Below are 23,714 nucleotides of genomic sequence, written 5' to 3'. Positions count from 1 at the left end.
GAGGATAAATCAGAGCAGAGTGACTTGAGGCATGGAGACCACATTACAGGAGTCCAAGCGAGAAGTCATGAGAGCCTGAATTAGGATGTGGAACTTGGTGAGTGGAAGGAATGTGATCTTGTTGTTCAGTCGAGTCCCAATCATTAAACAATCTTTCCTAGATCCTAAAACCCCTTTAAGTTATTCTCTCTCTCTCCTCCCTTTCAAAATTCCTAGAAAAAGCTACTTGTATTTGCTGCTTGTCCCCATTCTCTCACTTTCTTCTAGAATAGATATTATCTGGCTTCTGACCTGATCATTTAGCTGAAACTGTTCTCGCTCATATTACCAGTGATCTCTTATTTGCTAGATCTAATGCTCTTTTTTTTCCTTTTTTTTTGGTCAGTTTTAAATCTTTCTGGTCCTATTTGTTGTATTTGCCTGCTAAATACCCTCTTCTTTTGGACATTCTCTCTTAGTTCTCTTAAAGCTCTTTCCTCCTAGCTTTTCTCCTACTTGTCTGACTCTTCCACCTCAATTTCCTTTTCAGCCCATTCATATCTATACATATTCCCCAAAACTCTGGCCTGGATGTTTTTTCCTCAACTCTCCCTGCATGTTCTTTCTTGGTAACCTCAGCAACTGCCGTGGTTTTAACATTATCTCTGTACAGATGAGTCACATATTTTTGGACCCAGTCCTACTCTATCTCTTGAGTCCTCAGCCACCATGATCTAATGGACATTTCAGACTGGGAGTCCACATTATGAACTCTTCAGTTGGATGCCATATCTTTCCATATCTTAACTCAACTACATCTTTCCCAACTCAATTCTTCTCATTACACACAGGTACCTACCCTACTGCCTCTTACCTGGACTAAATATTTCAGTGGCTTCCTAATTCATCTCTCTGCCTCAAATCTTTCCTCTATTGTAACTTATCCTCAACAGTGCTGCCCAAGTGATTTTCCTGAAGCCCAGAATTGATGTCATTCTGCTACTTTTTAAAAATTAAATTACATTTTTTCAACTAAGAAAATTATTTCCTTTTCTTCCCACTTCACATAAAAATAATAAAACTGTTTTTACAAATATTTATAATCGAGCAAAACAAACTCCCCCATTAGCCAGGTCCAAAAAACTGTGTCCAATTCTTCAACACTAGTCAACTACCTCTTTCTAAGGAGCTGGGTAGCATGCTTTATCATCAGTCCTCTTGATTATAGCTGTGCATTGCATTGATTGGAGTTGTTTTTACAGTGTTGTGGTCATTATATAAATTGTTTTTCCGGTTCTGCTCCCCTAACTCTGCTTGATTCATAAAGGTCTTACCGAAACCCAGTTTTACTGAAACCATTCCTTTCATCATTTCTAATGGCATACTAGTATTCCGATACTTTCGTATGCCATAATTTGTAAGACCATTCTTCATTTGATTTGGTACCTCTTTGGTTTTCAGGTTCTTTGTTACCACAACCAAAAAAAAGCTACTGTATACATTTTGTATCTATGGCTCCTTTTATTCTTTCATTGCTATTTTTCGTTTCTAGTCCTACTAGTAGTATTGAAGGGTCAAAAAGAATGTGCATACTTTATTTACTTTTAAGGCATAGCTCCAAATTGCTGAACAAATATATAGCTCCTCCAATAGTACATTAATATTCTTGTTTACCCATAGCACCTCCAATATTAGTCATTTTTCTTTTTTTATCAGCTTTAATAAGATGGGTGTGAAGGAGAACCTTAGCATTGCGTTATTTGTATTTCTCTAATTGCATAGCCATTTGGAACATTTTTTTCACATGGTTGTTAATAGCTTGATGTCCTTCCTTTGGAAACTACCAGTTCATATCTTTTTCATATCAATTAAAGAATGATTCTCATTCTTTTAAATTTGGATCTTGGTCGTGAACCCCTACTTAGAAAACTTGACTGCAGTTGGAGTATACCTTGCTACTTAATAAACTTCACTGACTAGTTCCTTATTGCCTAGTTTAGGATAAATATTTCTGTTTGACAGGAAACAGTTCAATCCTTTCTAAACATACACATGCCATTTCATGCCTATACCTCTCTCTTTACCTATCTCTTTAACAAAAGGATGACAGCCCATTTTCTTATCCTTTCTTTGGGTTCATGCTTGGAGATCTCTACTTTCTGAACCTCTGAGCAGATGATGGATTGGAGAGGGAAAAGACTAAGATAAGGAAACCAGTTAGCAGACTATTGCCTGTAATTGTTGTTTGGGGTTTATTTGTTGGTGTGTTTCGTTACAGGCTATCATCTTCTTCCCTTACTAGGGAGATTCCATTCAAATGAATTCAGCTCTCTTGAGCTGATTGGAGAGAGCAGCACAACGTAGTATTCAGGCCTTACTAATGATCACACAGTTATTATCATGTCACTTGTAATGTGGTAATGAGATAATCCAAAGAAGTCAAACTCCACAGAAATGAGGAAATAAATCCAAATTGTGCAGGGAGGGGACATAGATGAGAAAATAAGAAATGATTACCTTATTGGGAAAGATAACGGAAAATTGGATCACTGAAGTTAAACCTGTAAATCTACTTCTCTTTTAAAAATTAGATTTTTAGAACAAATGTTCAATTAGAATCTCCCAGCTCTCAATGAAGTCTTAAATATTTTTTTCTCTGACTTTTCATTTTTTGTTTTTTTTTTATCTGAAAGATGATCTTTGGTAAAATATAAAAGAGTTTTGCTTTATATAAAGATTAGTTCTGCAGTAAACTTCCTCGTAACATGGCAAGATGTTATCCACATCAGGCAGCATCATGTTAGCGTAACAGATAGTATTTATTAAGTACCTATTATGTGCTAAGTGTTGGAGATTCAAAGAAATGCAAAAGACAGTCTAGTCTCTTCCTTAGAGGAGCTCACAATCTAATGGAGGATACAATAGGCAAATAGGTACAAGCTAATGATATAGAGTATGAATAGGAAATAATCCACAGCTAGAAGGAACTGAATTAAGAGGAATTGGGAAAGGATTCCTATAGAAGATGGGATGTTAGCTGGGTCTTATGGAAATTCATGAAAGCCAGGAGGTACAGCTAAGGAAGGAGAACATTCCTAGCATGGGGGACAGACACTAAAAATGCATAGAGTCAAGAGATGGATGGAATGTCTGGTTCAATAGCAAAGAGGTCAGTGTCCTTAGATGGAAGATTACTTGGCCAGATATAAGATGTATGAAGACTAGAAGGGAAGGGAGGCCAGGTTATGAAGGGCTTTGAATGCCAAACAGGATGTTATTTTTTAATCCTATAGATAATAGGGAGCCATTGGAATTTATGGAGAAAGGCAGTGACTTAGACTTGTGCTTTAGGTATAATGCAGGATTTATGCAAAATCTCTTGCATTTGCAAAATTACCCTAGGCAATCCTGTCAGTTAGGAGAATGAAACTTTGGCCCAGCAGGTGCGAGTCCCAAGAACGGACAATTTGAGCTGGGACTGGAAATATCCCTGCAGAACCAACCTGGGAGTTCTGATTTCCTTGACACCCAGCTACCCCTTGACTTCCCCTTGGGGACCCTGGAGGGGGGGGAGAAGAGGGGGTTGAAGGGAGGTGTGGGTGGTGGGAAGTGAGCAGGAATTAGGTTAGAGTAGCCTAGCAACAGAGACACTCCTAAACCAATTCATCAATTATATCTGTCTAGCTTAGGGGACAGCAACCTTTTTGGCCGGGAGAGCCATAAACGCCGCATTTTTTAAAATGTAATTTCGTGAGAGCCGTACAGTGCTCACGGTGCACGCTCCTGTAACAGTGTGAGCTCCCTCAAAAGAGCCAGATATGGCTCCAGAGCCATATGTTGCGGACCCCTGGTCTAGCTGGTGGACCAAACGACATCAGGGCAGTGTTTAACTATCTCTGGCTGAAGGCTGGTTCCCTCAGCCTGATCTTACCTTCTAGGTCCATTACCAACACTGGCCAGTCCCCCTTAGTAACAGCTTCTCCAGACCCTAAACCCTCTTTCCTCAGTTTTCCCTTCTGTGTTTAAATAAACCCTTAGCCTAAAACTGTGAGCTTCTATAGTTATTTATAACATCATCCTGGGCCAAGGGGCTGAGGAGAGGGGAGAATAGCAACCACTTGACTCCAAAGGAAGTACTGGGCAAGCATCCATTTTATTCAGGAAGCCTATGAGCTTCACTTCCTATTGAGTTCTGCTTTCACTCCAGCAGGGAGGGGCTCCTCACTCTCCACCTTGAAGGAGCCTACAGACAGCAGGGAGACTGACTGGGCATCACACTCAGGCTACACATCCCTGGCAGTCTCAAATCACCAGCTACAGTGGTTGTAGGCTGCCTGGCCCAGGTGACTCACTTGTACCACCAACTCCCCTGTTATCAGCCACATCACCTCCTTATTACATAGGGAAGTCACTTTGGTAGCCGAGTGGAGAATGGGCTGGACTAGCTAGAGACTTTTCTCAGGAAGACCAATCAGCAGACTGTTTTAATGATCCAGCTGTGAGATGATGGGGGCCTGCCCTAGAGTGGTGGCAGTGTCAGAGAGAGATGTTGCAAAGGTGAAATTGCCTGGTCTTGGCAACTGATTGGATATGGAGATATGGCACAAAAGCGAGAGAGAGTAAAGAGTTGAGGCTGATACCTAGGGAGTGAGCCTGGGGGACTGGAAAGATGATGATGCCCTCAACTGTAATAGTGAAGTTTGGAAAGGGGAGAGGTTTGTTTGGGAAAAAGATAATGAGTTTAGTTTTGGATGTGTTGAGGTTAAAATGTCCTCAGGACATCTAGCTGGAGATGTCTAATAGAAGTTAGTAGAGAGGCCAGTACTGGTTTAAGAAGGTTTGAGATTCATCAACTTAGAGATTAATACCTGATTCCATTGGAGCAGATGAGATCACCCAGTGAAGTAACTTAGAGGGAGGCGGGAAGAAGACTCAAGACAGAGCCTTCTGGGATACAGGTTATGAGTGACATGGATGAAGATCCAACAAAGAAATTGAAAAGGAGCAGTCAGAAAGGCAGGAGGAGAACCGGGAGAGAGTAAGGAGTAGCCTCCTGCAAGCCTAGAGAGAAGAGACACTCTGGGAGAAGAGAGTGGTTAACAAAGTCAAAGGCTGCAGAGGTCTAGAAGAATGAGGCAGATCCCGTGTTTTCTAGGTTTTATGACAGAAAACTGGAGATGCTTAAAAGGTTTCTACATTTGTTTGAAATACTTATTATTCCACAGAGCAGCATTTAAAACATACTTAAGTGAACCATGTAATATATTTCTCATACCATTGCAATTGAAACCTAAATTATGAAAAGTATCCTAAGAAATACTTGTTTAATTTTAGATTAAGAAAAAAATAAAATAACATGGTACAAAAAAAAAGAATCTTAAGTCATTAGTAGTCATCAGCAAATTTCCAGTTTTCTGTCTTCCTTATATCCTGGGATCTTAACTTTGAATCAATGAACTTGTTTTTTAAAAACATATTTCTGTAACTAAATATCAATGCAGTTGGTTTTCTTTGTAATTATCTCATGCAGTTAAAACATTCAAAAAAGTACCATTTATTACATGTTTACTATGTACTAGGAACTGGACTAAGTTCTGGGAATAGAAAAGCAAGGAAAAAGGAAGACCATGTTTGCTCTCAAATTTATGTTTTAATGGGAGAAAGACCACACTTATAAGAAAGATGACACATAAAAAAACATGGATTCTGGGAACATGACTAGAGCCTTTACCAGATTGTCAAAGGGGTTCATGATATTTTGCAAACTTGTTAAGAACCCTTGCCATAGTTTATATCTCTGCAGTCTAATTAAAAAATGTGTGTGTGTAAATAGTCCACCAAACAGGATGTCTTCATATAATAAATCAATTTTATTTTTATTTCACACTAGTATGAAAACACTGGCCATATAAGGAGTACCATAGCAAGTGGTTAGGTATTCTATGAGTTTGGAACTATAGTACTATTGCATAATCTAATGCTGATAGCATTATAAGCACATTTTGTAAAACTGTTGGATATTGCAGGAACCTTATGGCAAGAAACAGCTCTAGAATATCAATGAAATTCATCTAATTAATGAGCTGTGCAGAATCATTCTTCTGGTTTCATTTAGCATCATAGAATTTTAACATTGGAAAGGGAATCTTCAAGATGATTGTATCATACCCTCTTGTTTTACAGATGAGAAAACTGATTTTTCCCTTGTTTGAAACATATTCCTTCTACATATTCTTCTTGAAATTCAACCAAAAAACAATTAACATAAAAGATAATGATCAAAGAGATGATATCATCCAAGGATTATTTGCTTCTAAAAATGATGAAACAAAACCAAAATGGTATTTTTTCAGGCTCCATACAAAAGATAATTTCCTAGAAATTATCCTATCAGAGAGCAAAGTATAGATAAACTGGATAAAGGATCCACCTTAACTCACCTAGATATATGATTACTAAGCTCCAGATCTCCCAGGTCAAAGAAAAAATATTGTATGTGGTCTCATTGAAGCATCACGTACCAAAGACCACCAGTTAAAATCACCATCAATAATGAAAAACAGAATAATTGAAATATTGATGTTATGTCAAAAAGGAACATCTAATGTCCCTAAAGATAATTTATCTTGCAAAACAGAATAATTCTGCAAGAAAAAGATCCTCAACAACTGAGATTTTCCAAATGTTTCTTGTTGGGAAACTTCATTTTGTTTCAAAATACTATAGTTAATAAAATAAAATCAATATTAAATATATATTCACCAAATTGTTTAACATCTAAGTATTTACAGGAAAAGATAGATGTACATGATTTGAATGTGCCTCTTTCAGACTTAAATATATCCAGGAAGATAGAGAATATAACGTTATGAACAGAATGTTATAAAAATTAACATGATAGAGCTTGGGAATTACTGAATTAAAAGCTTAAGGAATATACCAGATATTTAGTATTTTTAGGAGTATACCTAGTTTTCATTTAGCATTACACGGCACTTTAGCAAGGGAGTAAAGGTATCCTGGCATTAAAATCCTTCCCTTTAGAGACCTATAAATTGCTTGGGACTTAGGGTGCCATTCTGGTGGGCTTCCAGTTATGGGGGTTACATGTCTGTGCCTCATCATCGTTGCTCCTCTCTACTCCATATTGCTTGCCTCCCTCACACAACCCTCTGCTGCTCTCAGCAGGCATCATTAGTCAATGCTCCCCATTGTTCTTTCTGTGCAATACCTTCCATTATTCTGCTATCGTTTCCCATCAGTCTAGCGCTTCATAGTCACTTTGCTGTCACTGACATCCTTGGCAGCTTCTGTTTCCCAAGATGCTGTTAGTTAGCCTTCCTTCTCCCAGCTCTTCTTTATTCCCTGGTCTAGTCACTTAGCAGTTCCATTTGCCTCCAGGAAATGCTATGTAGCACCTGTTTTTTTGTTGCTCAGCTTACAGCTCTCAGCAGTTCTGTTTTTCTTCAGTAGAGGTAACCCATCTCCTTTCATGAGATCCAGCCTATATGGGACAAGGCACTTATGTATTCAAAAAATAATCACACCACCATTATTTTGGAGGCTACATTTTTGCATGGTACTCATTCCCTCCAACCATCACATAGACTTGGGCTGTGAGGAGCCCTCCTTTTTGTACCACAAGAAGCCACCTTCTGCCTCCATCACTAAGATGCCTAACGGACATATGGTGAATCATTGCCCCCAGCCTCCTCTGTCCCTTAGCATCTCTGGGATTTGCTCCCTGTTGGCATTATCACTTCCCAATAGGTCTCAGGGTTTGAGGAGTGTCTCCCATTTTCTTCTAAGTTGTCCTTTTATCCTCTGTCTTGCCTCTGTCATTTGGCTTATGTGGAGCTACTTCTGGAACATCAAGGGGAAAAAAAAGGCGACATGTAAAGACTGTAGCATAAATGAAGTATACATAATTAAAGCCACTTGTATCAAGAAAAACCATATCAATGACTTTTTACCCTTGCTTTGATGCATCCATGACTTTATTAGTAGAAGTACTCCCTGCACTGATGCAAATCATGTTCATTCCATGCCTTCTGCAATTCTTGTTGAGGTTTCTCTATTAATCTTTCATAGAAGATTAATTATTCAGGAGCCTTTGTTCTTATAGTTTTAGTATCTCAGCAATTCCACTAGGCCATGCAAATTGCTTCCCTCTTTTCTCTCTGTCAGCCCACATAACCGATCGGCCTCCTTTGTTGATCATACATATCCTTGACAATATCTAATATTGGTCCCTGTGTACAAGTTACTGTTGGTGACAGGCTACAATCTGCTTTTCCTTCCAAGCTTCTTTCCATTTCCCTGTGGCTTGTTTGGAATTTAAATCCTTCTGATGTCTTGATATTCTCATAATTTCCAGCCCCTTGGCATCACTAAATGAAAGATTGGCATAAAAGAGATGTTTTTTTGCCGTGGTGGGAAATTAGAGGTCAGTGAGAGCACTAATTATTCATGTTCACAGAAGTAGTCAGCATAATTTCCTTCCTCTTCAATTTCATTTGATTCATCTGCAGTGTTTATTATCCAAAATGTACCCTTTTGGAAGTATGGGTTCACTGTGTGCCATTTCAGTTCAGGCTGCTCATCTAATTGCATGTTGTAATCTGCTCTTCATCCACTTTGTCTTGTAAATGTGGATGGTTATCGTGATCTTTTAGTATAACTGAGGAGTTCTCTGAGGAGTATTTATATAATACTTTAGGGTTCAGTGGAATTAAATACAGTGTCACTTGGGAACAGAGCATCTCATCATCAAGAGATTAGTTTAGTGTGTCCTTATAATGAAGAAACCTTGCTTGATATCAATCCTAAGTCAATCATTGTTTAGTTATCTCTGTAGTGATTTCTGTATGTATTCTTTAATGACTGATATATGCAAGTCTACAGAGAACTTTCAAGGCTGCATTTTCTATTCCATCTAGTCAGATGCTAGCTTGAAATCAATAAACAATAAATACTATAGGACCAATAGCTCTAAATCAGTGGTGTGCACATAAAAATGTGGCCTGCTATAAACAATCATCTGACAGCATAACTGCCCCTTATCACATTTTCATCAACATATTAATACATTCATAGAGATTTAATACATTCATAGAGGTTTTGTAGAGATGAGAAAGTAAGAACATAGGTCTGTAGATGGTGATTGATTTCTTTGCAACTGTTTTTGGAGGTAGAAAACTGTGGTAGGGTACAGACCCTACAAAAACAGTATTTTTAAAAATTAATTTTATTTCAATCAACAAAAATCTGCTTTCTTTTCTTTCCTCCCCCAACCTTCACAAAGCAAATATGCAAAAAAAAAAGTTAAAAATGTGTAGTCAAGCAAAACAAATTCCCACATTAGATGTGTCCAAAAAAATATGTATCTCAATCTTTACTCTGAGTCCATCATTTCTTCATCCAGAGGTATTTTCTTGTTAGTATTCCAGAATTATGGTTGGGCATTGAGTTGATTAAAGTTCCTAAATCTATCAAAGTTGTCTTTTTACTATATTTTCTCATATAATTTGTTCTCCCGCCTCAAAACCAGCATGTTTTCATTCTGTTTTTGTTGCAATTGTTCGCTTTCTTGAAATGAACCTGAATTGCCTTTACAGTTCTATTTCTTCACCTAATTTCTTTTTTTTCCATATGTGAAAAAAAAATTGTGACTTGCACTGGAGCGGAGATATTTATCTATGGAAAAACCTTACTCTGCAATGAGAAAGTCTATCTTCTGTATGTTCAACCATGCATAGGCAGGATAAATGGTAATCAGCACAATAAATCATATGTTGTTGCTCTAAAGATCTGTGTTGTTTTGAAGATTTCTTATTATTAAGCCATTCTAAAATGGGAAGGGGAACCTCTCTCAATCATAGTTAGGTGTGACAAAGGAGGGATGGGAAAAAGTGTAAATGTCAAGTAATATATTAACTGCTGAATAGAATTACAAAGGGCATCATGAGAAAGTCAAGTGTGTATTGTCTAATTGTTTATAGCTTGGGTCAGGATAAGTTTCCAGCAACTAATTTTAAAATTATTCTTTGTTAGCTGTAAGTTCTATTGAAAAACATGATAATACTTTATTCTGGGCTTTTACATGACAGTACCTTTTAATTATAAGTTGAAGACAAAAACCTTATCCATGTGGTAGAAAGTAGCTCTCAGTATTCTCAGATCTAAAAGGCATTCTTGACCAACCCTTCATTTTTTAATAAGGAAACTGAGGTCTAAGGAATATAGTTAACTTGCCAAGGCCAGAGATGTAAAGTAAGCACCAGAGACAGGATTTGAACCCAGATCTTTTGACTCTAGAGCCAGTGTTCTTTCTTCTCTAGTGAACTAAATGGCATATTGCCCAAATCAGAACAACTAGTAATTCTCCCTGGAAATGAATAAAAGCTGACAAAGTTAACTAAGCTCAAGTATAAAGAAAAAAGTTGAGAATTTTGCTTAAAGTCTTTGTGCAGGACCTCATTAGTTAAAACTTGGTTAATTTGAGATTAATAATTTGGTGGAATGTGAAGAACCATGGAATTTAGTCCCAGCCCCACCATTATTTTAATTTCTTTAGGTCTAAAATTAAAGATTTGCCATATATGATCTTAATGAGCCATTTTGGGTTTAAAATTCTATAATTCTAAGTTATTAGATGAAAACCAGCCTTAAATTTATTTTTTGGATTAGAAATTTTTTAAAAAGGGAATTGAATGAGTAAATATTCTCAACAATATACCAAAACCCTCCAAGATTGTATACTCTATGGCCTAGAATTATGTATCAATCAGCTGCTGTGAGTTCCTTTTTAAAGGGAATTGATGGGAAAGGGTGAGAGTGGGGAGTAAAGAGTGATGTGAGGTGTGGAGGTTTATGAGAGATCTCTTGGGCGGTATGTTGGTAGGAAAACTTTGGAACTACTGCAATGTCATGACCTATATCACCTTGGTAGCAGGAAAGGGAGGGGGAAAAGTCCAGTTTTTCATTTGTGGCTTCAGATTCTCTAGCACCAGGCGGCACAAACCCCCTAAATCTTCCCCAAGATCCACTGAGGAATCTTGGCTTCCCTATGAGAAATTCACCTCTGGAGGTATATGGATTGGAAGTCCCATTTTTATATCTTGCCTTAGAAGAGAGAAAGTGTATGTTATGTGCATGTTCCTGTAACGTACATAACATTTTAGGTAGAAAATTTTTGCATAGCTCTCAACTAACTTTCTACAAACATTGTACTCAGAATCGTAGCCCTGAAAGAACAAATTAAATGAAGCATTTTCAGTTTATCCTTCCAGCTGTCTGCTAACTACTCTCCCCATTCCCACCCCCCATTTCTTCCATCTTCTTTTAAATGATTGCAGAGCAATTTGGCAGGATCTCCACTCTTTGTAAATGGCTGATTACATTACCTGACTTTTTTGGAGACGATCTCACCTCATTTAGATGCACCTGTGCATGCAGCAATATAAATATGTTTAAGAATTGAATTATAATTTTGTTCGTTGTGTTTGTGTGTATGTACGTGTGTTTCCTACCAGACTGCTCCACTGAACAGTAATAAAGATTCCTGTTGGAATTTCCCAGGACTGCTTAATGGATGTGTTTACAGTGGTGTGGAAACTTTGGGGAAAGAGCTTTTTATGTACTTCGGGCCAAAAGCTTTAAGGTAAGATTAATATGCATCAGCATGTCTTTATATTTTTAAAGAGGTACTTTCTATGAGATTCTTCTTGTCTGTCATGTGGCCTAGTCAACCTTGATGGATAGGATGCCAAGTAAGTAACCGTGATGTTATTGTAGGGAGTGGTAAGTAAATTAAGATTGTGATGTCATCATAAAGGGAGACATTTGGGGGAGGAGCACTCACAATGGCATACCTTCATTTTTATAAGTCTGTTTGTGGGAGATTACAAAAAAAGTATTTAGTGATTGCTCTATTGTTCGTTCACTTTAAAATTTGGGGGTTTTAAAAAAATTATGAATTTTTAAAATAATGAACAAAAACATTCTCTTTTTTCAATTAATAAGCATTTTTACTCTCCTACCTTTTCCCCATTTGACAAAAAATAAAAAAGAAAACCTATTAACATTATAAATATTCATAATCAAAGCAAATACCTATAAAACAGACACTTTTTAAATTTATACAAAGTCCACAAAAATATTATGAATGAAGTCATATTATGGAGATTGTTTTTGAGTATATGAAATTTAATGAAGTCATAACAAAATTGCCCTATTTGTATCTTCTTCTGAATTTATTTTAGTTTTTTTCTACGTATTTTAGAAATTACTTTTTTCCTGTCTCTGTAGTACCCATTGAATTCCTCCAATGCCATTATCTTTAGCTTTATCATGTAAACAGAGTAACTTTCTGCTTCATTCAAATCTGTGTCATTGTCATTTTTTGTTTTGTTGTTGCTATCTTATTACATTCCCTTTATGTCCTAAAAGAATAATGAAAGCTTATTTCATATAGAGAAATGAGAGAATTTCCATCCAGTCTTTTTGCTTGCTTTTCATAATTTCTTGGTGTCTATTTAAGATAATCAAGTCAGCTGTATTAGTAAACTTCATTAATACTTGATGCCACTGAGCTTCACTCATTAAAGATTTGACATATGCGCCTTCAGGTGTTATAAACATACAGCTGGGCCAGCTGTCAAATCACAGATCCCCTCATGGTATATTTCCTTAGTTTCCTGAACAGAAGGAGAAGTGTGGAAAGGATGTTGCTGGATTTGGAGATTGGTGAGACTTAGATCTGATCCACAGCCTACCAGTTGTGTGACTTTAGGAAAGGTCATTTTTCCACTCAAATGCTCAATTTCTTCATTTATAAAATTTGCGTAACAATACTTATTAAATCTAGCTTAGCAGCAGCAATAGTATAGTAAGTAAAGAGTTGGAATTGGAATCAGGAAAACTTGATTTCAAGTTTCAAGATCTATCTCTGACACATAGGAACTCTGGGAATATAATTTTTTTCTCTCTATGTTGTGGGAAGCCGTTCTATGTAGCAAAACCTTTGGAGAAATAGGATCAAATTTAGGGCCTGTTATCTGGATTCCCTACGTGACCAATCCAGGCTGAGGCAGTCTTTGTGTTTGGTCCTGGTCACTTGAGCCCCAAAAAGGCTCTGGTACCAGAAGGTAGGTTAATCCAAAATCAACTTGATCCCTCCAAAAAGGTTATTAGGAGTCATTTAGAGAAACAGAGTCTGTAACAGATATTTTATCTGGATCCCATTACAAAATCATCGGCAAGTAAAACTGTGTGTATGATTTTTCTGCCCTGCATGCCAGGATGCAGACTGAATGGGCCATCTAAGATAAAAATCTGAGGCTCCTCTTCTGACTCAGTCTTTGATCCCCACCTTTTTTACAATTCTTATTGGAGAGCTTTGAAGTGGTAGACCAGCTTCTATTGAATTGATAATTTCCTCCCTTGATAATTGAAGAAGCCTTAATCTTAAACAGACACTGATTCCATACTCAGATTAAAACCTGAGTCTTTAGTCTGTATGCAGATTTCAATTGATGAGCATCTCCCTGGGATATTTCCTCTCCTGGAATTATCCCCTCCTGAAATTGGGGTTTGGAATTTGACCATTTGTCTTTGCATCTGTATTCTTTAGACTTCAATGGATTATGTGTGATTTATTGCCCCTTACCAACTGTGACCTCTTTGAGAAGGATATATAATAAACTTCCATGCCCACAGAATTTGGAACAGCATGGGCTAACCACTAGTCTAGTTGTTCTCATTTTCTTTCTCCTGCCTTAACCATCCTATGCCACCACGCCGCTCAGGACCCCAAAAAATCATATAGAGGCATGGCCCCCTATACTATGTCTCAAGCATCTTTTTAAGAATTATGCTGGGATGATTGCTGACCTATGTCAGTGGGGAGAATTTTTACGTAGGGAGCTTTTTATACAGATAAAATCAGAAGGCCAGATCCATAAAAATATAAAAAATAAACTCCCTCTTAGCTCTCAGGATTATAATGAAGAAAAAGTTTTGCAGAATTTAAAGAATATTATAAGAGTTATTATTATTAATACTAGAAATATCAAATTAATGTATATGTCTGTGAAAAAATTTTGACGCCGCCAGGCTTTGGGCTATGATAATTTTGGGATCAAGTCTAATAGTGACTATATTGAAAGTTAGCATTCTGCCTTGAGGCAAATCCCTAAAATAAATAAATAAAAACAAAATAAATGAAAAAATCCATAAAATTAAGCAATTGAAAATCTATTGCCTTTTTTTTTTTAAAAAAAAGGAAAAATAAACAATAAATCCTCTGCTCCTAAATAAAGGAGAATGAGTCACAAATATATAATGTGACTGTTAGTGCCTTTTCCGTGGCACTGTTTAGCATTTGGGGTTTTGTTTTTTTGTTTTTGTTTTTTTTGGCTCCCCTTTTCTGTGAGGTCGTGTCTTTCTTTTTTCTTGGCAGATGCGGTCCTTGGACCACAAAGTCAGCTTGTGATCCTTTTTTTTCTGAAATTGATAACATCAGCAAATGTCTGCAAAGTGCATGCAGTCATGATATATTGTAGGTTACATTATTGCCGTAGGAGATGGGTGTGATTTGAGGGAGGGAAGGAAATTTGTCTGAACAGTGCAATTTATAATAGAATTTGTACTGGAGATATATAAGCATTGATACATTATCGATGAACACATATAAGCTGTGGATTTATTTCTGTGGAATGAGGAGGTTTTTTTCATTTTTTAAAAATCAAATGTCATCCACTAGGCTTTTGGGGTTCAGGGAGGGGGGATACCAACAATAACATTTCTAAATCCAGAGATATCAGTTGTCTCTCATGTAGTTCTAAAATAAGAACACTCTGGCTTCAAACTGAGCATTCTATTGCTATCTCTGGAGAATAACGCAATTCAGCATCAAGATGGAGAAAACTCCTAGATTGTTTCTTTTGTACTCTTTACTAACCAAAAGAAAACAGAGATGTAGCATTTTCTGAGGCCCGTAGAAAGCATCTATTTGAAGCTGAACTTGGGGACCTAAAATCAATTGTATGCTCAGTAACAACCTAGTGTTTGGCATACAGTAGATACTCGGGTTATCTGCTACTTACAGGCACATGTTAGAGATGGAAGGGATTTTAAAGGGATGTTAATTTTCAATTAAGTAATTTTATTAATAAAATCGTAAAGTGACTTGCCCTCGATTACACAGCAAGTTAGTAGTAGAGTAAGGACTGAAACACGATAAAGCCCAAAATACCCAGGGCTTCTTTCCTCTATTTCTTCCTTCCATATTAATATTTTTTTCCTTTTTAAATATATTATTGATACTCCTCTCTTTTTTTACATCATTCACACTTCCCAATGATTCGCCCAACTTCTCCAGCTTACCCAAATAAAACCTACCCTCATAAAAAATAAAAGTAATTAGGCAAAACCATTAATATTGTAAGAGTTTTATGTAATTGGATCTGTTTAATCTTTTGTGATTGCATCCATTTTTTGTTGCATTAAGATTTCTTCCCCTACCCATAATTCTGCTAGAATTTCATTCTCTCTAAAAATTTTTAACAATGTGATATATTTTAGGCAATGTATCCATTTAGAGCTTATTGTAGTGTATGATGTAAGATATCTAGACTACTACTCTGTCACTGAATGAAGGTCTCTTCATCTAAGTTGTGCAATTTCAATCTGGTATCACCATTTGGAGAACTTATATTAATCCTGGACAAAGTTTTAATATCCCCTAAATTCCTTGGTAATTTTCCCACAAAATTAGGATAAATTTTAGAGTAGCACAAAAATGTGCTAGAAAGAAAGTTGAACCTTAAGTAAGGAGGCTTGGATTCAAATCTGGAATTCCAAACTTAATTGTATGGCTAGTTTCCCAGAACCTCCATTTTTCTCACATATTAATTAGTACAATAATACTTCTCCCTACAAAATCACTATGAGTTTTAACTGTATACAAAATAAGGATACTCTGAATGGAGGAATAAGCAGGTTTTCACAAGTAGCATTCAACAGTGGATTGCATTTGTACTAGTCAACAAGCATTTGCCACTTTGATATTTGAGCTTTTTCTTCCAACAAAATCTAAGCTACACATCAAAATTATTGAACATTCTATAAAATATGTAAGAGAAATAATCATGTTCAATGACCTTATCATAAACATGAGGTGAGGCATAAAATAAGAAAATATATGCTTGCCTCTAATGGGGGAGATCCAGGGCAGAGCCCAAGAAAAACCAATCATTTCTTTCATTCAGATTGTTTCTCCAGATGCTCCTTTTTGTAGATGACATTATGCTGATTACATCAAGTCTCAGAACAATGGAGAGACTTCTAGAAGAAATAATTATTGATTCAAAAGAGTTTGGTATAACCTTTCACACAAGAAAGACCAAGCAGATAAAAAATATATTTTTCCCAGATCATTGCATACTTTTGAATGGAAAAACTCCTACAACTTATTCATAAAAATGTATATATATATATATATGTATATACATACATATATATATATATTTTAATATCTGGACAGAGAGTAAAGAAGGATAATGAGTTGGTTCCAGAGTTGAGCAGGAAGAAGATAAAGGGCATGGCTGCTCTTAGTAGGATGTTTGCAAAACTCATTTTTTGTGTGAAAATGTGAAAGCCAAGGTCTACCTTTTTAATACCAACATTTTTACCAATGTTGTTATATGTCAGAGAAACATAAAATTCAGCAGTCTATGAAGAATTAAAGATGAATAGCATACAGAAGTCAAATCAGTAAAGGGGAGAATGGGGGGTATAAGTGTTGACAACATATGACCAGTGAAGAAGAATAGTAAAAGATGTCACCATCAAGGAATTGTTTGCTAGAATGAAATTATGAACTAATCATGTGTTAAATGAGAGAGGGCAGGTAGCTAATCAGAATTATTCTTTGGTATTTTTGCAATTTTAGAAGAAAGTGAGGGAGATCTCTAGGATGTTGAATTTTCTTGTGGCCACTTTTTTGGAGGACATGGTCAGGCATGGGCAGATATAAATTCTATTTTTGGAAGAAACTTACACATTGAGGTGATCACAGAACTACCTGAATTATGCCATCTTTATAGAGCTGTTATAAGGAATGAGCTTTGTAAATATTCAATTGCTATGTCAACATGAGTTGTTTGAAAGGCCATACAAGCCCAGTGTATATGTATTTTCAAGTTGTGTAGTTTTCAAGTATTCAAAGCTTTTTGAAATAAATTGATATTTGAGAATTCTGTGTTAATATATATAGCTGATATATGACTGACATAGTAAGTACTAAAACTTAGATCTGGTTCTTCATTTGATAGATGGATTTGAATATAGATGTACAATCCTTTAAGAAAAACTGCTAAATGAAAAACCTAAGCAAAATTAAAAACTTCACTCAGATAATGATTATTTACATTTTTATGGAAAACAAGGTATAGGACTGTGATGACATAGGTAATGGAACCAATATAGGTTCAGGGACTATTGGTTTTTTTTCCCTTGTCACCCTAATACTAGGCAGATAGTAGGCACTTAAAAATATTTGTTTTTTCAAAGAACATTTCATTTCAGATAAGGAATGGCAGCAGTTACTTAAATGGTGAGAATCCTTAGTATGTTTAAAATTCTAAACAATTCAATTTAGCAAACACTTATTAATAGCCTACTATGTGCTAGGTACTGAAGACACCAAGGAAAAAGAAAAATGCCTTAAAGGAATTTACATTCTATAAGGGGAATAAAACAGGTACTTAAGGAAATAACAGAATATAGAAAAGTAATAGAATTTATTTTTGAAATAAATTTTATTGATATCTTTTATTTTATATAACTTAAATTTCTCCCTTTTCAGAGAGGCATCATATGTAACAAAGGAATAAAAAAGTAAAAATTAATGAAAAATGCAAAAAAAAAAAGATGAGGGGAAAAAATTACAATTCCTTTTTTAAAATGCTGTGCTTCAGTCCATTGAATTCCCCACTTCCCCAAAGGAATGAGAAGTGTCATCTAACCATCTCTTCTTTAAGGACAAACTTATCCCTTGTTATTTTGAAGCATTTTATTTGTTATTTTATGGTTTGGGTCCTTTCCATTTCCATTCTTAGAGTCACTATATAGATAGTTTTCTTGGTTTGGCTTATTCGATAGTGTAATTTCAAGAGGAAGAGAGTGCTAATATTTGGCCATGGGGAGAGAACAGGAAAGTCATCTTATAAGAGATTGTACTTATGCTCTTTGAAGAAAATGAAGGAGATAAGAAAGAAGTACATTCTGCACCAGGGGGAGATCACTTAGTGCCAAGACACAGTAGGAAAAGATGGAAGTTCATCTACAAGGAATTGTTCACAGGCCAGTTTGTGCTAGAAAGTACTTGAATTGGGATAATGTGAAATAAGATTGGGTTGATGTACAGGAGCCAGATTATAAAGGGCTTTAAAAGATTCGTATTTACAAGTCTGCATTTTTTACTTCTGACCACTGCCCTCTAGTTACCTGCATTAACAGATATTTCTATTCTAGATGGACAGTTGTCTTCTCATAAAGTATTTGTTGGAAAAGATTATCACCAAAAAAAGCATTTTCAAAAGATATTCTGGCTTTCCAGTTTGTGATTTATCTGACTGATCGTTTTGAAAATTCAAATACACATAAGCTCCAGAAAGTATCCTTCAAACATTTCACAGCATGTCATTTTAGAGACTCTTACCATGGAATCAATTGTATGATGTCTTGGAGTATTAAGTGATGTGTACCACTTAACCGAGCCGTGGAAGATAATCGAGCATTGCTTTTTAGCCGGCTTAAATGACCCTTATGGAATTCATTGAGTGCTACTTATCAAAAGTTTTACTGCCTATATACACCTTCACGGCTTTTTACTTATCGTAGTAAGGAAAGCTGAGAGGGAAAGGTGGATTCCAAATAACAGTGATGGTTTGGAAGATAAGCAAATCATTTTTAGTTTAAGAAATGGAGGTTCTTTTTCCCCCCTTTTCTTTGAGGCTCATTATCCACACTGAAGTCTCTTATCCATCTCCTTCTCCACATTCTCTTTGTCATCGTAGGCATTTAGGTGGCACTATGGGTAGACCCCTGAGCCTGGAATCAGGGAGACCTGTGTTCAATTTCAGGCTTAAACACTTACTGGCAGTGTAATCTTGGGAAATTTACTCAACCTCTGTCTGCCTCAGTTTCTTTATCTGTATAATGGAGATAATAATCGCATCCATCTGGCAGGGTAGGTGTTAGGATCAAATGAGATATTTATAAAGTGATTTATAAAATCATAATAATTTAATAAGTCCTTTCTGCTTCCCTCCCAAATTTATATGTGTATGTGTCTTTGTGTATATATGTATATGTACATATAATAGATATTTTATGGGCATATTCAAATGAATGTATGCATATGTGTATATGTATATAGATATAGTTTATATATCAGTATATATAATTTGTGTATTTATGTATATTTGGCTTTTCTGATAGAATGAAATCTGCATGAGGTCAAGGACTTTCATTCTGATCTTTTATACTGAATATCTAGAACAGTAGGTGCTTAATAAATGTTTTTTATTATTGAAGATTCCTTATAGTCCCTTTTAACACATTTTTTTTTCTTTAGTCAATATTTTAATTGAAATTTTTTTGCAGTGAACAAAAATCAGTTTCTCTTCTTCCCATCACTGCAAAAGAAAAGAAAGCAAACCCTTGTAACACATAAGTTTAGTAAAATAAAACAAATCCCCATCTGACCTTGTCCAAAGAAGATGTCTTATTTTATACATTTAGTTTATCATCTCTTTTAGAAGAAGGGCAGCATGCATCATCAGTCTTTTGAAATCATGGCTGGTTGTTACATCGATCAAAATTATTCATTCTTTCAAAATTGTTTTTATTATGAATTATTTTCTTGGTCCCGAACATTTCACTCTGAATCAGTTTGTATAAATCATCCCAGGTTTCTTTGAAACTGCCCCCTGCAGTATTTCTTATAGAACAATCCTGTTCCATTACATTTACATAAGATAATTTGTTAAACCATTCCCTAATTGATAGATACATTCCCTAGTTTCTTCTAATTTTCTACCAACAAAAGGGGGGGGGGGTAAAGGGAAAAACTGATTTGTAATGACATATAATTTCATATTATATATAATTACATATAAATAATAATAATTTGAATTATTAAGAGCTTAGTATTTTTCAGGCACTGCTATACAAATATCTAATTTTAAAAAGAGCTGCTACAAATTTGTACATGTGAATCCTTTCTCCCTTTCTTTGATTTCTTTGGGAAACAGGCCTTGTAATGGAATCACTTAGTCAAGGGCTATGCTCAGTTTAGTAACTTTTGAGGCATGTTATGAAATGCTTTCTAGAATGGGTATTCCCAACTCCCCCAACAGTACATCAATGTGCCTGTTCTCCTAGACCTCCTGTAACATTTGTCATTTCCCTGTTTTGTCAACATTATTAACATAATACATGTGAGGTAGAATCTCAGAGAAGTATTTTTGCATTTCTCTAGTCATTAGTGAATTAGAATATTTTTTCATATGATTTTTGATAGCTCAGATGTATGTTTTAGAAAAATACATGTTTGTATTCTTTGATTGTCAGGTGGATAATTGCTCTTATTATTATAAATTTGAAGAATTTCCTCATATATATAGCTTGGAAATGGAACCCCCATCAGAAAAAGTTGCTGTAAAAGTCTTTTTCCCTTCCAATCTTGGTTGTATTGATTTTGTTTGTGCAAAAGCTTTTTAATTCTGTATAATCAAAATAATTATTTTATCTAATGTGAGCTTCTCTATCCCTTGTTTGGGCATCAATTATTTCCTTGGAGAGAGCTCTGAAATTTAATTTTAAAAATTATTTCTTCTGTGTTCCTCCATTTTTTAAATGTCATTTATTGTTTAAGTCAGGTATCTATTTAAAGCTTATTTTAGTATATGGTATGAATGTTGGTTTATACTTAATTTCTGCCAGACTGCTTTTTAGTTTGTCTTAGCTATTTCTATCCAGTAATGAGTTTTTACAAACAGTAGGCTACTTACTATGTTCATTTGCTTTTGTGTGTTGAATACCTAATCTGTCCCATTGATTGATCTCTCCATTTCTTAACCAGTGCCAAAATATTCTGATCATTTGTGGTCTGTAGTATTGTATATTGCTAGGTCCCTTCCTTTCCATTTTTTTTATTCTTAATAAATGCTATTCGATTGTTGCATCCAACTTCGGATCACAGGAGCATGCAGTTAGAGCTGGAAGTGGGTCTCAGAGGCCATCTAATCTAACACTGCCCTTTTACAGGTGAGGAAATTGAAGTTAAAAGACGTAAGAAATTTAGCTAGGGTTGCTTGGGAGGCAAATATAAGTGTTAGGATTTGAACTGGACCTTCTAAATCCAGGCTTGTTTTTCTTTCCTCTGTAGTCTTACCTTTGACCTGCCCTTGCCTGATTCCTGATCATGTAATGAAGAAGTAGATGAGAGTTCCAAGATCCTATCATCTTTCCTTTTAGAATTGTAGATAAAGAAATTGAGCCCCAGAAAGAGTTTGTGAAGTGCTCAAATTCACAGATAGGCTTACAAGATTTAGAGTTGTCACAGACTTTGAGATACCCCAGGTCTCTAGAGTCTAAAACTGTTATTCTTTTGACTATCCTTTTCAGTCAATCTCTTTCGGTCTTTTGTGTGTGTGTGTGTGTGTGTGTGTGTGTGTGTGTGTGTGTGTGTGTGTGTATTATATTTATGTATATAAGTGTAAACACTACGCTTCTATATACATGGGGATACTATGTTTGGCATGAACTCCCTCCTTACCTTCACATCTTGAAACCTCCTACCTCTAAAGCTCAGCTTTGTTATAGGCATAGGTAGAAAGATAAGTCATAGGTAGAAAGGAATATAGCAATGCATAGACAGCAAGACACAAGAGCTGTGCTGGAAGAGATGGACATTCTGAGTAGAATCTAGAGTAAGTATAGTTGTTGGGAGTCTGAACTGCCAAGAGCAAGGAATAAGGTGCTTAGCAGCTTGGATCCAGTTGGCTATTTTCTTGTCCTGACTTTGGAGAGCTTGAGGAAACATTTAGCAAGTGTCAAGACTAAGGGAAGGACAAGTCACTGTGATTGAGTGGACTGATCACAGAGAGTCTCTAACCCAGACTGTGGATTACTAGCTGTTCAAGGATTTATCCATCTACCTGTGTCATCATGGACTCAGCTTGAAGCAACATCTCCAGGAGCATGAGAAACCCCTTTTGACTCCAAAGCCCACAGCAGCCACTCCTGTTTCTCAGCCAGGGTGTCTGCCTGTGCTGGAGGCAGTGAAGCCAGTACAATCCAATTGGCAGTTGGCTGAACCCTTAGAATTAGTTTAGTTTAACCCTATCCCACCTTCCTTCCCAAGACTTTATTAAATAGTTTTCATAACTCCTGTCTATTTTCCTTCTCCCCAACCAAACAAGGACGTATCATCTGTGTGGATCATTCCCTGACTTGAGTGAGGAAGACAGTTGGGTTTAAGTGCCATTCCTAGTTCTGCCTCCACTCATTCCCAGCATTGCCTTGTATTTGTGGGAGTGGGTGTGATTCCCCTGTGTATTTGTGTGTCAGGCAATTAACCTACTTACCCCATCATTCCTCCATCATCTCCTTCTCCCTCTACTACCCCAGTGTATTTATTTCACTCCCTTACAGCTCCAATGCCACATCCTATGTGAACCCTTTGCCTCAGTTTCCTCAATGGTAAAATAAGGATTATAATAGCACCTTCATTTCAGGGTTGTTTTAAAGATCAGATGAAATATCAAAAAATGTATGTGGAAATTTGTTATTAAAGTAAAGAAATAAAAAGAAAGATCAAATGAAGTAATATTTAGTTTTTTTAAGTACTCAGTGCCTGGTGTATGGAAGACACTTTATAAATATTTATCCCTTTCCATTATGTTAAAATTGTTTCTTGTTCTGATCCCCTGACCACCTATCCCTGTTTCTAGTCAGCATCATAATTTGTATAGGTAGCAAATACAAAGGGACAGTACCACAAAATTATATTGCAAAGTCACATACAAATCATCCCAATAATCAAAAGAGTATCATTTATAAATTATATCTATTCACCAAAATTAATATCCTTAAGGTGTGTGACGAAGTAGGGGAAGCTATCTGGGCACTGTCAAGGTTTCTAGTCCTCCGATATATAAATTCCAGATCTCCAAAGTTTTAGACCAGCAGAACATCCCAGAAGGTGCTAAAGTTTGAGAAGATTTGGATACGTTAATAAATTAATCCAAGGTGGCACAGATAGGAATTGGTCTGTTCCCCTGCCTCTGAAAAATGAAAATGAGACCTCAAGTTCTTGTTCCCTCAGTCCTTTTCCATCTCCATAAAGTCTCTACTGCCAAGAGCTTCCAAAACCAATCCATGATTATGAGTGATATTCTCTCCTCTCCTCCCCATCTTTGTACTCGCAGCCCTACTTATCTCTGTACCTTCTGTGGTTATTAATATATAATTGTCACCCCATTTCCTGCTGCCAATTATGGCTCTTCATGGCAGATACCCAAAGAACCAGACATGCCTGCCTTCATTTTATAATTTTATAAATTATCAATTCATCCATCTTTCCCTTTTTTCATCTCCCCAGATACCATGGAATTACTTTGTATTCACTTTGTACGTGGATTATGTTTACTTACATGTGTACA

At 36.1% G+C, this 23,714-nt stretch overlaps 1 protein-coding gene across 1 annotated transcript in view; it reads left to right on the top strand.

The window, feature by feature from the left end:
• Positions 1–23,714, top strand: part of NEIL3 (nei like DNA glycosylase 3) — a 56,922-nt gene that overhangs the window by 4,172 nt on the left and 29,036 nt on the right. Inside the window, exon 2 of the mRNA XM_044681663.1 lies at positions 11,514–11,641. Within this exon, the coding sequence (XP_044537598.1) occupies positions 11,514–11,641 (128 nt within the window). The remainder of the gene's footprint in view (positions 1–11,513; positions 11,642–23,714) is intronic.

Source organism: Gracilinanus agilis, chromosome 6, assembly GCF_016433145.1.
Source record: "Gracilinanus agilis isolate LMUSP501 chromosome 6, AgileGrace, whole genome shotgun sequence".
Classification (NCBI taxonomy): Eukaryota; Metazoa; Chordata; class Mammalia; order Didelphimorphia; family Didelphidae; genus Gracilinanus; species Gracilinanus agilis.
Note: the sequence above shows the minus strand (reverse complement) of the source record. Positions and strands in the feature narration are given on the sequence as shown.